Source organism: Cololabis saira, chromosome 17, assembly GCF_033807715.1.
Source record: "Cololabis saira isolate AMF1-May2022 chromosome 17, fColSai1.1, whole genome shotgun sequence".
NCBI lineage: Eukaryota > Metazoa > Chordata > Actinopteri > Beloniformes > Belonidae > Cololabis > Cololabis saira.
In genome coordinates, this window is record NC_084603.1 from 29,820,669 (window position 1) to 29,836,151 (window position 15,483).

Consider the following 15,483-nt stretch of genomic DNA (forward strand, 5'->3'; position numbering starts at 1 on the left):
TAAGATTTCTCTCACCATAGACAACCAAAATACAACTTGACTTTCACTTTAATTTTGTATTTGTATTGTTTTTATTATGTATTTTTAAAAACATATTTTACTTTACATAATAGAAAAATGATATGAGACTGACAATAGTTTTTGGCACATTTCATAATCGCTCAAACTCTATTTATGACAGTATTTTAATGCTTTTTGTTGCAGAAACCATCTTTTCGCTCTTGCTTTGAGTCCGTTTGTCCTTTTTCTTTCAGCGAAAGGTTACTTAAAATCACAGGCTCTTCAGCATGAAGTTTCCTTTAGAAGTCTCTCTCTTAATCTCAACAAGGTTCAGGTTAAGGGACTCTGACGGCCATGCAGAGCCCTTCAAAACACCACTCGCTAGTCTATTTTGAATTTTTTTGCGCGTTCAGTTCATTTTCACCTGAATGAAAATGTGACACATATTCTATAAAATGTTGTTGATTTAAAACCTGAAATGTCTTTACATCCATTACGTTTTAAAGGATGTGATAAGCAGATATCAAAAGCCTTCATTCATCAGTCAGTGCTCCCATGCTAGATGCAGGTTATATGCCAACTCTGTGTCCGGTGAGAGAAATCATGACACAATTCTGTCCAGTCACACCTGGATGACATCATACACCACCTGAACTCCACTTGCTGCCTTGATACTCTGCCGACAGGCTTTTTTAAAAGTGCTACACATTGTATAGCCTCAGATCTTCTAGACATGGTAAATACGTCTCTGCTTTCAATTATCTTTCCTCAGTGCCTAAAAACAGCCGTCATTAAGCCACTTTTAAAGAAAGAACATTCTAGACAGGTCACTCATGAACAGCTATAGCCCGTATCAAACTTCCCATTTCTTAGTAAAATCATAGAAAAAGCTGTTTTTCAACAGCTGTATAACCACATCACAGCACTAGTAAGGGTCTTTAATGACATCTGCTCCAATACGGATAGAGGCAACATTTCAGTCTCGGTCTTACTGGATCACTCAGTGATCCAGTAACTCAGTAACTCAGTAACTCCAGTGATCTCAGTGCTGCATGCAACACAGTTGATCAACATCTTGATAGACCGGTTGAAGAACTGGGTGGAACTTTCTGGCACAGCACTTGGCTATAGTCCTAAAAGACAGTAACTATTTTGTGTCTAGGTAACTACAAATTGGAGCTAATGAAAACAAAATGTGGAGTTCCTCAAGGTTCAGTTGTGGGGCCTCTGTTGTTAACATCTATATGCTCCCACTTACTCAAATGATGAAAAAGAACAAAATATGTTACCATAACTATGCAGATGACACAAATCTATATAACCATTTCACAGGAGATTATAATCCAATTCAAACACTGATCAAATGCATTGATCAAATTAAAGAGTAGACGTGCCAGAATTTTCTTCAGTTAAATGAGGACAAAACAGAAATAATAGTATTTGGAGTCAATGAAGAAAGATTAAAAGTCAGCACTCAGCTGCAGGCAGTAAAGCTACAAACAAATAGCCCAGCCAGAAATCTGGGAGTGGTTCTGGACTCGGACCTGCATTTTAACAGCCACATTAAGATGGTAGTGAAGTCGGCCTATTATCACCTAAAAAACATATTGAGGATTAAAGTACTGATGTCTCAGCGGGACTTGGAAAAAACCTTTTTTTTTTAGCTTTTATCTTCAGTAGACCGGACTACTGTAACTCTGTTCTCACAGGTCTCCCTGAATAAATCCATCAAACAGCTGCAGTTAGTTCAGAACGCTGCAGCCCGAGTCCTCACTAAGACCAAGAGAGTTGACCATATAACCAGTTATTAGATCTTTACACTGGCTTCCTGTCTGTCACAGAATACATTTTAAAATCCTGCTACTGGTTTATAAATCTCTAAATGGTCTCGGACCAAATCACATCTCTGATCTCCTGGTCCATTATGATCCAACCAGAACCCTCAGGTCGTCAGGGTCACGCCTACTTTCTGTACCCAGAGTTTAAACCAAACACAGTCAGGCAGCTTTCAGCTTTTATGCTCCTCACCTGTGGAACAAACTCCCAGAATGCATCAGGGCTGCTGAGATTGCTGTTGCTTTAAGTCAAGGTTGAAAACCTTTTTAATTACTGCTGCATTTCAATAATCTCCCATAATGCACTACAACCTTTTATTTCTTGCATCTAATTTGTTAATTATTTTTAAGTAATGTCTTTTTGTCTTTAATTATTACTTTTTAATGCTTTTCTACACTGGTACTTTTATTTTATTATTATTATTGCTATTATTATTGTTGTTGTTATTAATAATAATAAAAAAATGTAATAACAATAATGATAATAATAATTACAATGATGGTTATATAAATAATAATAACAGTATTTTTCTTTATTATTATTTGTTTCAACTTTAAATCATGCTTCTTATGGATGTTTTAATGTCTTTGTAAAGCACCGTGCTGTTAAATAGTGCTATATAAATAAACTTGCCTTGCCTTGTGTCTTTTTCCCGCTTTGGAGGTCATGTACATGGGTGGTTCAGTGACGGAGTAATTCCTTCCCACGAGGACTCAAAGTACTGTAGAAGTAGAAGGATGGCAAAAAAGCAGCTATTTATATTGATGTACTGAAAACAAAAAACAGCGCTGAGGTCAGCGGCGACCGCTGTGCGCTGCAGCGTGACGCCGAGCTCTGTTACAACTATTTTGGTTTTCAGAGAACGACACAGCTTCTTACAAGCTCGTTGCTGTTGGGACAAGGTTTTAAAACTCAGAGAATGTATAAAGTCTTATTAAATCTGCATTACCCAGTCTTTCTTAATGGCCTTTCCTTTGAACAAGCTGTTGTGTTAATACACTAATGAAGGTCTGGGACCGCGGTGAAAGTTATCAGAGAATCCCTTGAGCATTTACTCTGTTGAGGTTGCTGCTATTTTATGTGGTGCTCCTTTTTTCTTCTTCTTGCTCAAAGTGTACACATCAAAAAGGCTCTTTCTTGGCGGCAGGTAGCTCACCAGGTTGAGCAGGCGCCGCATATGCTGAGTGGTTTTATTTTTTATTGCAGAGTTGGCTTTGTCACATCACGCTGTGAAGTGAGCTGTGGGCAGAAGATATAAGAAAGTGATGTTTACACTCCAGTTTTCACAAGATTGAGTCCCCTCGTCTCACCAACCACTTGTAATAAAGAGATGAAACTGATAATCAAGGGACAGAAAGATAAAAAGACTGAAGAGGAGGTGGAGGTAAAGATGAACTTTCTGTTTTTGGAAAACTGTTGCTGGAAGCTTTTGAAGCGCATGTGATGCTGCGTCTCAGTATGAAGCAGCTGGGGAGATAAGGCCTCGCGCTCGCATGACGCTTTCTGGAGACACGAAAGGTGTGAGATGCTTTAAGGCGCTGGCGTGGTAGTATGTGCTGAGAGCCAGTGATACTGGTATGATCTGATAACTGATAATCTTCACCATATGGTGCTTTGACAGTCACAAGTCTTTTTTATTATTTCTTCCTTTATTTGGATTTCCAGTTTTTCTAATGTCAGTGGCTTTACAGTATGAGCGTTATAATGAAGCAGAAAAAACGAAGACATAACCAGTTGGTTATGTTTTAACACCTTTACGAGGTGCTGCGTAAGAAGTTTGGAGGATTTGTTTATTTTAATCTTGAGGAAAGGAACAGATGTTAATAAATGAAGTTGCAGCCCTACTTGGGAAGCCCTACCACTAACCCTGAATCCAGCCTTGATTATTGTTAATGAAAACAAGTGATTAATCAAATGTGAATCAGGGTCAAAAGAATTTCATTTTCCTGCCAACTGGCAAACAGTTTAGGAAGTGCAGTTGGTCATCAATTCTCTGCTTTAATCACAAGTGGAGTTTGAAGATCAGGTCCAGTGTATTGCAGCAGGTACGCCTCACGATTAACTTCCTATGTCCAGAAAGCCAGAATCATGTCAAAGCCTTTGAGTTGTTTCCCAGCATCTGCAATTATCTATTTATCTAATTCTCACCAGTAAGATATCATTAGATATTACCACTTTACAGTAATCCAGTGGTAATATCTTTATTAAAGTGTACTATTCTTCTTCTTCTTCTGTATCCTACAAACATTTTCCTTTGTGACCAGCTCACATCCAACCATTGAAGCTAATATGCTGAAGTAAGTTTTTTTTTTTTTAATTGTCATGCCCAGATAAGTATTTTAAGGACAGAGGAGTAATAGGGACTTTTAGCTTTAGCCCTTTTTTGTAGAAGTCTACTCATATGTGCGGTCCTTTGATCCGCCTCTGTGTTCTTATGTGTTGGATTTTAAATCTCTGTTTGACAGTTTGAAAGCAATTGCAGGTGCAAAATCAGAAGTAAATCACTTACAGACATTCCTAATATTTGGGAACTTAGGGATTGAGAGGGTCGTTACTTTTGCCTGCCGCAATCAGAATATTCACACACAAATCGTTCCCTCCCGCTCCCCTCTCCAGTGTCATTCATAGCTGCATCCACCATCACTCAGCACCCTTTTACTGCAAAATCTCCAAGCTTCTGGGCTCTTCTTCATATATACATTATTAATTTCCGTTTAAAGCCGGTTGCTTGTAAACAGATCAACATGAATGATTCTAACTAACAAGCTAAATGATCATCTCTTCTGTCTTATTGTATTTAGGCGAGTCATTGATGATATTTTGATGTTTTAGTGCATCAGGACCTCGGTTTTTCTGCACGTATGGAAGAATTTGAAAACGAGTAAACAACTTAGTTCCCGTTCTAGCGTCGTCTTTGTCCATGACCCTGTTGGAGTCTCTTCTGACCCATTTTTGGTTCCTGACCCGTCAGCACAGAAACCAACACAGCCTCGGGTTACTTTGTTTCTGCAGAGCCATGCATGCCTTGTGATCCTGAAAGTGTGTCACCCTTTAACTTATGATAACGCTAGGCTTTTCAAACATCAGGCCTCTTTTTAACTCAGAATGAAAGTACTGTGCTGGATTCAAAGCCTGAAGCAGAGGCGTTTCGTCGGGGCAGGGCCCGTGTATGTGCCGGTCTTTGACATATTCACGAGCAGCCGTGACCCGTTCCCTTCTGAAATGAAGAAATATGCTTATGTTTGCTCCTGCCGGTTTGAGTGTTTAGTTGTTTATCGTGTGTTGAGCTCTTCTGGCAGCCAGTGGGGATGGCAGGTGTCATCTGTGACTCATCGCAGTAAAGTTTTACGAAGGTCTTTTGTAAATGTAAGGTTGCTGTTCTTGCTGTCAGCAGAATGCTGCTGCGAGCCGTGACACCGGCCAGCCAAGTCAGCCCCCCCGGCTGAACTCTATTGTTGTAGGACTGTGTGTCTCGGTATCTAGGCAGCACTTGGCGTGCAGCCACGTCGAGCTCTGTAACATGTAGAGCTGCAGAGACACTTTACAAGAAATTATACACACACGTACAATGTATGTGTACAACAAATGTCGGCTTTCAGACAGTTTAAGGATTGATTATTCATGAAACAAAATGAACATTTTCTACTTCTTACTTGCTGGCTGTTATACAACCTCATCCATTTTATTGTACGCGTCCCCATGTCATTTCTTTATTCTTTACTATCAAAAGAAGGAAATCTACCGCTGTGTGTTGACCTTCAGTTCAACTCCTAATACTTGTGTACAATGCCACAAAGACACTACTCACGGTAAACTGTTGCCAAATTGATTTTTTTCAACTATTAGGCTTGTTTTTTTCAGGGCCTTTCAGAAACCTAGAGACGCGTAAAGAAAAGAGCAGCAACATTTTACAGAAACTGTGATCATTTTGAGAATGAGAGACTTGATCTCCTCGCTCATATTTGCTTCAAGCAGGAAGAAACAAACTTACTATCTGTGCATCATATCTGTGCACAACCATAATGACCAGGAAGATGTGGTGGCTGACTGCACAAGCTTAATCTTTTAATGAGACATGGCACCATTCAGATTTTGAGTGAAAGGCATTATGTTATTGCTAAGATAACCCGAGTAACAATGGGTGAAAATGTGCTTATAGGAAAAATAGTAACTATTTAGCCTCCCCAGTGCCAACAACCATCACTTTATTTTGTAGAAAACACTTTCTGAATCAACACAAAATAAAGCTACAGAGAGACAAAGAAAGATCACTGTTGGACATTGTACTCTTGTTGTAATTCCTGATGAAATACCATCACACTAAACATGTATTTTGTTCAGGCAGGATATTGGGAAGCAGTGAAGAAGACCGACCTCTGCACAGTTATGCCACAGATTAAATTCCCCTCATACTAAAGGAGTTTAAAAAAAGATATAATTTAAAAACTGAGGTTTATAAAACACAATGCTACACAGTGCATTTATTTATGATGATGAAATGCAAAAGGGCCAAACGCCCTTTAGTTTCTGGTCACACCTGTACTGCTGATGTTGCAGGGCCGCATATGAAAGTGTTGACTCAAAACTTGTTGCAGAGATCAGCCATCTAGGAGCCTAGTAGGGAATCTGGAGCATCAGCAACTGCACCGATCTGTGAAGTTTTAGGGTGAGAGAGCGGCTGCTGATAAGAGTTCCTGCCTCAGACGCCTTCCTGCTGACCTGTGTGTCGCTCCGCAGACACTTGATTGTTTCGTGAATACGGGTCGTAGTGACACCACCACCAGAGACTGTAATCGTGGAGTTTCATCTGTCATCCTTAATGTGATGTCAACAAAATACGATGATTTCAAGAGCGTCGTGTCCTCTGTGTTCTGCTCAGACACCGAACCCTCTGAGAGTGCATCTCTCCAAGTGAACTGGTGTGAACAGAAACTGTGGAGAAAAGTCAGACCAAAAGGAAAGTAGTTGGGTGTTAAAGAAAATGTTTTAGTTGTTACCACTCAACCACAAGCTGAGAGACAGAAAGATAATATCCGCCTTCAAGAGCACGAGCAACAGCCGTCAGACTCATTCTTCCTCCTTCCATGTGCAGATCTATTTGTGGGTATCAGTTCTGGCAAGTGGGCCAACAGCTTAATCGATATCCCCGACACGGCCGCGAGACCCGCACCTGTGAGTGTGTTCGCAGCAGAGATTTTACACACACTTTTCTGTGTTGTGCATACACTTGCAGGGCTGCGTGTCCATGTGGAGAGTTGTGATTCCCGTGTAAAACCAGTTCCGCCTTTTTACAGCGTGTGATGAGTCTGATTTCAGCTCGTAGCTCCACTGCTGTCAGTTATCAATAGATCTAGCTGTGAAGGCGAGATATGACTTTAAATTCGGTGTTCTCTTCACACTACCTGGTGCAAGGCTGTGAAACACTTTATTAGGATTGTAAATAGGAGCATGTTGGTTGTAAATCAGCAGAAAGGACGAGACTCGCTGCCAAAGGCGGTTATATCTCAATTTCTTAGAAATTTTTAACATTTGGCTGTAGGTTAGGCAAGTCTGATTGTCTTTTTTCAGTGTTTGTATAGGGAAGTGCTTCATTTGTTGAGTGTGTATGATAAACGTCCTGCCTCTCTCTCCTCACATTCACGAGCGGAAATATGGATGCTTATGAAAACACTCCAGGCGTGTGTTATTCCTTCTCTGTCATAATAAGGGTATGTTCAGATTACTGTCAATATAACCAGCAGTTCCCCTTATTTTAACTCTACATTTTAATTATTATGATGTGTCTGTGGTGTGTATGCGGGGGAGTGGGGTCTGTGTGAGGGGTGGGGGGGGGTTTTGTTTTTATTAGGCAACTTCATATAGAATACAATATACACGTATTACAACTGTTTCCTTTTTTTTTTTTTTTTACACATACTCAGCTGTTCCATACATAAAAAAATAAATAAATAAAATACAGTATATCCCTACACACATCTCCATACACATAAGTATCCACAGTAGCAGCATAAAGGCAGCGTCGGACAATACAAACAAAAACAAAAACACGTACAACAGGACATCGACAGAAACTACATTAAGGGACAAGGCAAACCCAAACCCGCCAGGGGGTCTGGTGGGAAGTGTAGGACAGCAAATCTAGAAATCACCGAATTATAATGGTTTGAGTCTACCACTCCATTAATAGGGGCATTGCAGGGCTCCATCTCCTACAAAATATATCCAATTGCAGTCTCAAAGAATAAGTAATTTGCTCCATTTGGTAGATGTCCCTTACTTTCTCCACCCACAAATTGTACGTGGGCGGATCTGGTTTTAGCCAATTTATAGTAATGCATTTTATAGCCGCTGTAAGTAATATATGCAATAGATATGTTTTGGCTCTGCTCCCCAAACCCTCCGGCAGCATCACCACAGGGTCTACTGTGACAGGCTGATTGAAAACTCGTTTCAATGCTTCAGATACCTCCACCCAGAAGGGTTTTAATTTGGTACAGGTCCAGAATATATGAGAGTGGTTGTTTGGGCCCTGTTTTGACTTTTTAAATTGTACAATTTTTAAACATGCAAAACACTTCGTGCTACATATATGTGTGAAGAAATGCTTTATAAATCAAGTTTGATTGATTGATGGATGACCTGTCTCTCCAGCAGCCAAGTCAGAGTAGGATGTTGGAAGTTGAACCTTTTGAGTGTTTTTTAACTTTTGATGGCGTTATTCACTTATCAAGATCTCATATCTGAGAAAAGTTAGGGAAATGTCCAGTGAATTAGGGGTCTGGAGGACTGATGGATGCAGGACGTCTTAAACACGGGGTACAGCAAACAGCAATCTAGACACTGACAGAGTGTCTAGATTGTTTTCTGAACTGAAGGTTGGTTTATTCATTTTTTCTACACCCATATAGCTCTTGTTTGCAGTTATATCATGATTGTGTGGAGGCCGCTGTAGTGCTTGACTCGAATGTTCACTTCACCTCACACTCGCTTGTTACTCGTGCTCTCCAACACACGACAGCTGTAAAACACCAGAGATTTATAAATATATGGCGAGCTTGAACAGTTACGAACACAGGTGGAAAGGCAATGGGTATAGATGTGGGATGAGCCAAGTCATTGATACATGACTAATGTATTTATGTCACCAACGCACGCATACACTTTTAGACAGCATCACCTTCGCTGCTGCAGGTGTGCATTCAGGTTCACAGTAGCTTCTCTAGTACAGCTTGCAGGTTGGGTGGCCTTCCTCCTCCAAGCTGTGTCAGTCTAGGTATTTGCGGTAACAGAAAACTTCTCATATTTACTTCCTTTAGCGTGTGGAAAAGCTCTGGTGGTTCCCCTCCGTCAGCAACCACGAACTCGAGCTAAGGCTTGCAGGGGGTTGTCTTCTTCTGTGCTGCACACAACTTAAATGGATCACTGCACTCCCAAGACCCCGATGAGACATAAATAACTGATACTGTGGAAATTGTAGGATTTACATTTTTTTTAGTGGCTTTAAAAACCAATATATTTAAAGGAATGATATACCATTATGCCAGTAACCAGCCCATGCCTATAAATCACTAAATATAAACGTATTGGTGTATCTTAATCTGTAGATGGGAGGGTTCTTTTTCCACGTTTTTGATTGACATATAAAAGACAGGCAGTATTAACGGGATACATCCTTCTGAAATTCATTTGAATGTATTACAGCAGCGACTTCAGTCAACCCTGATCAATGGCTCGGTCTGAAATGATATATCTGATGTATTTACTTGCAAGGCCCCTTCATGAACTTCTCCCACTCAGTCTGGTGGGACTGCCTCAGCCTTCCTGCCCCCACCCTTCCTCAGTCATCATCAAAACACTTTAACGGCCTACACTTTATTCATGTGTGGTTTTGCTTCCTCCGAGCAGATAGGCGCTCTGGGAATCGGTAAGAGAAGCTTTCTGCTTCACATGGGGCACGCTGCCTGGAACTGAAGGGATGATGTTATTGTTCGGAAAGACAACTCTAGATTTGTGCATGATATTTAGCTTCGCTCTTTTCTTTTTTTTTGCTAGCAAGTTGGAGAAAGCAGCTGTACCAGAAAGGTCATTAGCTAAACTCAAACACATGATGATCTACTTCACCTCACCCTAACAGGAAGTCCATCCTCTACTTTTTCTCATGCCTTCTTTCTCACGCATGTTCTCGTTTTTTTTTATGGTTTCCTGTACATGAAGGAAGTTGAAAGTAAAAGCTTACTAAAGAGGACAAGTCAAAACAAAACGAACCAACATCTTCTCACTAAAAATTAGAAGATGTTTATCTGCTCCAATATTTGTGGTGTTCAGATATGAATATCTGACTGGGTGCTTGTACAGATGCACCACTTTCTTTGTAAACATTCTCCTAAATGTTAAGTTCTCTTTATTTCTGTATTTATGGTACTCAGATGTCTCCCGCCTTCCCCCCATTTAAGCCCTTTCACCAACCAGCAGGAGTTACACTGACTGAATTCCACTTATTTCCTGAACACAAATGCATTTTACTAAAAAGCTGATTAATATTATCCTTAATGCGCAATCAGATCAAGTTAAGCTGTGTGTTAAAATAAATTAGACTAGACTTCAGGTACTAGTTAGATGATGAGGTTGTCTGAGACGTCAAGTTTGAAAAAGGCCTCCAACATAAACAAGTCCATCACACAATTTAATAAATTTCTATTCATTTTTCTTACAAAAAACAACATTTGGCATACGATGTAATCAGTAAAGTTGTAGAGAACTTCATAAGGTAATGAAACAATCTCGTTCCCCAGGTCCCTGAAGAGGATGACACGTGTGTGTAAATTGGTATAGATGTGGGATCAGCCAAGTCAACTAGTACACTAATTTCTGTGAGCTATACAGAAGAAATGCAGCTCTTTTGCATTTGCAGCCTTGCTGACTTTATGAACTCTCATTGAATTCAACAGTGCTGCATTTTTCTTTTCCTGTGGCATTATTCGTCATGCCTAATCATCAAAAAAAAAATTTCGTCATGAGTACTATCCCCACATCTAAAGTGAAACCTAATATAAAGGCAACCCAGTTTTTTTCCTTGTAGGCCTTCGAGTGAACACGTGGTCATAAATCTTTCCTCTTTTTTCCCCTCTCTCTGCAGGGAAGGACAAGCGGCGCTGTGAGACGGGCATATGAAGCATGAAAGGGTGGAGCTGAGGCTCAGCTGACCCCTCCCCTCCATCTCCTCCTTTCCCCATTACTCCGAACAATCAGCACCTCCTCCCCCCCTTCCCCTCCTTTCCCCTTCCTGCCTCCCGTCACCCTGTTGGCTCTCACCCGTTGTTCCTCGCCTCCTCCTCCAAACCTCAGTCAGCTGTGCCCAATGTACTCCCCGGAGCAGGAAAATATCTCCACCACCGCCTCCACCAAAGTGCCAGTGAAGTATGGAGAGCTCATTGTGCTGGGGTAGGCGACAACAAATCAACTCTTTATACACCAAAACACAATTTCACTTCTGCATTCACTGATTCCATTCAGTAAATAACCTTTAAGTTAAGTTATCTGGAGATTTTCTAAATAGCTCAAGATGCAGTTAGATGTTTAGAAGCACCAGGGTCTTGTTAGGATCTCCAGAGTCAGGGATGAGGGGGCGGCAGGCTGAGACGCTGTAATTTAAATCAAGTGTTTCCCAAACCTGATTTGTTGATGTGATTGTCGTACATATTTCTGTCGATTAGCAATCAAACACACATTAGAATCTGAAATACTAAGTTTCTATATAAAGTGCTTTGTGACAGGTTTTGCTGGGAATTGATGCTCTATAGATAAAACTAATCGAAAAGAAAATGTGTCAGTGACCTTCAGCAAAACAATCTATGATTGATGAGTTGGCATAAGCTAAAAATCGTTTAATTTTAATACAAAAATGTCCAAACTTAAATGCTCTCAGCTTATCGGATTTGTGTTTGCTGCCTTTCCTTATCTGTCTTGATGTTTCAGTGGTGTGAACTTTTGATAAAATTTAAAGATCATCCGAAGCTGTTACTTAAGACTCGGATGACGCAGTGGGGGATTTCTTGTAATTCTTTGATATTTCCAAACCAATAAGTGTTTCAGAGATAATCAGCAATTAAAGTCAAAAGTTAAAATGACTCTTAGTTGCAGCCAAAGGTTACAGTTTGCTGTATTGCTTAACCATTAGTTGAAATATCTTCCTGGTTTTGCTTTGATCTCGTGATCAATCGTGGAAATAGGCTTGTTTTGTCGATGCATCTCTCGGATCGGGCTCATTTCATCGTGCGCTGTGTTTTTCACTTTGCATCTGAACGTTATGGTTGTAATAATTGCTTATCATTAACTGTGTAGGTTGTTCTGGGGTAGTTGACTGGTTGTTTTTCGGTAGTCACAGTGGCTACAGAGGTAGCCACTAGACTACTAATTGCTCCTTGGACAAAATGGTCTGTTTTTTCTCTCTGTAAGTTGCTCTGGATAAAAGCGTCTGTTATATGACAGTAGTAGTAGTTATAACTGTTTTGTTTTTTTAAGGTAGGCCTATGAGGAGTTGATTGATTATTGCTGTGTTTTTTGTGGGGAACTTCGGCGCCTCTCTCCTGTTCAGGAAAGATGATTCAGCTCTGGCAACATGTAGTCAGTGAGACGAATACATGAGTGTGTGTGCAAACGGCGGCTGTTGTTGCGCCTCTGACTCCACAATGTCCGTCTGACATTTGAATGCAGACGCCGGTACAGTTGGGACACCTTCAGGGCCAGATGTGAGTCGTCCATGTGCTGGAAACTCGACCTCCTCCTGTCCTTTATCGTGGAAAAAAACAATTATTGTTAATTTGCTGATGTACTCTGCTGTCATGTATCAGTCTCCAAAATGCTGTATATAATCCACTTTAGTCTTTACTGATTTTCATTAAATCTAATCTTCTATAAAAAGAAATGTTGAATGTCAAGTTTTTTACTACTGTGAATTAATGTAGTTACTCTTGGTGGATCTAATATGCCAATAACTAGCCACCGTTTTATATAAGCTTGTCTTTTTTGTAAAGTTACATCTATTAGAAACATTTATTTACACTCTGAGCCTGTGTGAGCTTCTCCAAATGTGTACGACATGTTTTTTATGGAGTTTTTTTGATAAACTGCTACTTAAATTGGAGGATAGTCAGTCCGCTTTTTGTTCACAAGCCAGGATTCCCTTAAAAAGGACATTTCTGCAGGCCGAACATATGTCCTTACTCAAACCTGGTTACAAACATTATTTATATAATATATTTTAGTTCCAACCTCAGCAGTTGTAGCCATTAAGATGGATGCATTTGTCACAGTACAAATGGAAAACTCTTGAGAAAACTTCATTTGAGTCTACTTTCTACTAGTTTTAGTTACCTCACAGCGTTTGCACATCAGGCTGCACCTCTTGCCAGGCATTGACGAACGCTTCTGTTTAGTCCGCATGAAGACAAACTGACAGTTTCTTTGTTGCAATATGATGTGAGCGCTGCTAGAATCTCTCAAACTCATTTACTTAAAAAGCTGCATTTTTAAATGGAGCATCCTACGTGCATAAATCAACACTCGCCTTCTGAAAACATATTGTGTTTTACTTCCCTATTCTGCTAATTGGCAGCCGTGTTGATGCACAATGAAGGCTGCAAATAAAACTGCGACACATGATGAAAAACAATACCTGTTAGTAAAGTTTCTGTCTGTTTTTGACGTCTGGTAGATAGTCTAAAACTGTCAGTCTTGTGTTACGCAGAATTTCGTGTGTATTTGAGTCAAATCCACAAAGTCAGCTGCAGGAAAAAAAAAATCTACTCCACCCTGCATCTTCAGCATAGATTACATATAAATGCTCACACACACTTTCTCAAATAGCAACTGACAGTGAAGGAGTTCCTCTGTCCGTCTGTCTCTTGTTTATTCCCAAAGGTCTATTCCCGTCTGCTCCCCACACCGGCCCGCTCCACAGAGGAATGCAGATTTTGGAAAGACTCCTTACAAGCACACACACAGTTTTCATGTCTTACACAGACACACGCAATCAGTGTCACAGCTGACTCACAGTTTGCTGTTCTGGATTGTGCTAGAGGGGCATAGTTTGGAAGACAACTGTGAAAATTTTCCCTTGTTGGAAAAAACACATTAGGCAGTGAATGTAGTTCCATCTCTTTACAAGGGAGAACCCCACTTTTCCGTTGCTTGTGCTTTTTCCGCTCAGTTTTTTTTTTTCTTGTTCTAAATCAGGCCACCCGTTTTAAAAGGTCAACAGGGACACTTTTTGCTCAGTGACAGAGGGATTCACACACTGAGCTGCATCCTTAAACCTTTAAAGGCTTCGCTGAAGCTGCGAGAGGCGAGTACTTAACCCCGAGCCTCATCCTCTGACCTTCCCCAGCTAAATGAATACATCACTATGGCCGCCGCCACTTGCTTTAATTAAGCTGTGCTGTTTGCCTCATTGGCGTAGTGTAAACAGTTGCACTGTTGCCATTGACACAGGTCGCAGAATCTCAATGGGTGTAGTGATATTTGTTTCGCTTATCATCTCTAATTAGCGCTCGACTCACCAGGAACCTCCTGTGGACTTCATCACACCTCCAGATTCTGGTAGTTGAAGTTAAAGACAGTCTCTTTCTTATTTATTTTATTTATTTATTTTTTATTTTACCAGGTTAGTCCCATTGAGATCGAGGATCTCTTTTTAAAGGGAGACCTGACCAAAAATGGCAGCTTTAAAAGTTACAGACAAAACAACATCAACAACAACAGAAATAGAAGGACAATGCAAGATAGCTCACAAAACAGTGCCAGTAAATAAGTTACAATACTTAAAAACATCGACAGAGTCATTTAAAAATGTATTTGTAAGAGCTTTAAAATCAGACAATGACACTAATGTGTTTAGCTTCAGGTCTTTTTGGAGGCTTTTCCAAGCAAGTGGGGCAGAACACCTGAAGGCTTTCTTCCTAGATTGGTCCTCGCACTTGATATGGACAGCAGGATTGCATCATTTGATCTCAGACTATACCTACTGATGGCTTTCAACTTGATCAGCAAACAAATGTTAAATGGAAGTTTACCTAATATAGCTTTGTATATGAACAAGTATCAATGATTAAGCCTCCGCCATTCAGTGAAGGTAAGCCAGCCTTGGAGTACAGAATGCAATGATGAGTAGAGGTTTACACTTTGTTTCAAATCTCAGTGCACTATGATACGCAGTGTCTAACATATGCAAGAACTGGGCAGGAGCATTCATATACAATAGATCACCATCATCCAAAATTGGTAAAAATGTCTTAACCATCTTTACAAGCAGATCAACTGAAAGTTGTGAAATGGGTGGCAGAGGAAGTAATGCGTGCCACATCGCCTACGCACAATACTGCACGTGAACGCGTCCTCGCCCACTCGTGCACGGTTACCCCCTGAAACAGCCTTCAACTCGCACAAGCCAATTATTGGAAACAGAAACTAGTTTGAAGGAAGCCATTGAATCATGACGCGGTAGGTCCAGTGTACAGAGCACAATTGTACTAAATTCATTTGTAAATTGGAAACTCAGCTTGTGACTCTTGTGTGGCCAAGAATAGACCCATGAATGCTAATAGAGGAGCCCTTTAACTGGTGTCACAGCGTCGTGGCTGACACGTGTCA

General features: G+C 40.5%; 1 protein-coding gene across 2 annotated transcripts in view; it reads left to right on the forward strand.

Moving 5' to 3' along the window:
• The window catches only part of peli1b (pellino E3 ubiquitin protein ligase 1b), a 44,797-nt gene that overhangs the window by 13,252 nt on the left and 16,062 nt on the right, over nucleotides 1-15,483 (forward strand). For both annotated transcript variants that reach the window (XM_061745657.1, XM_061745658.1), the window contains one exon: nucleotides 10,973-11,277. In XM_061745657.1, the coding sequence (XP_061601641.1) occupies nucleotides 11,195-11,277 (83 nt within the window). In that variant the 5' untranslated portion in view covers nucleotides 10,973-11,194. The remainder of the gene's footprint in view (nucleotides 1-10,972; nucleotides 11,278-15,483) is intronic.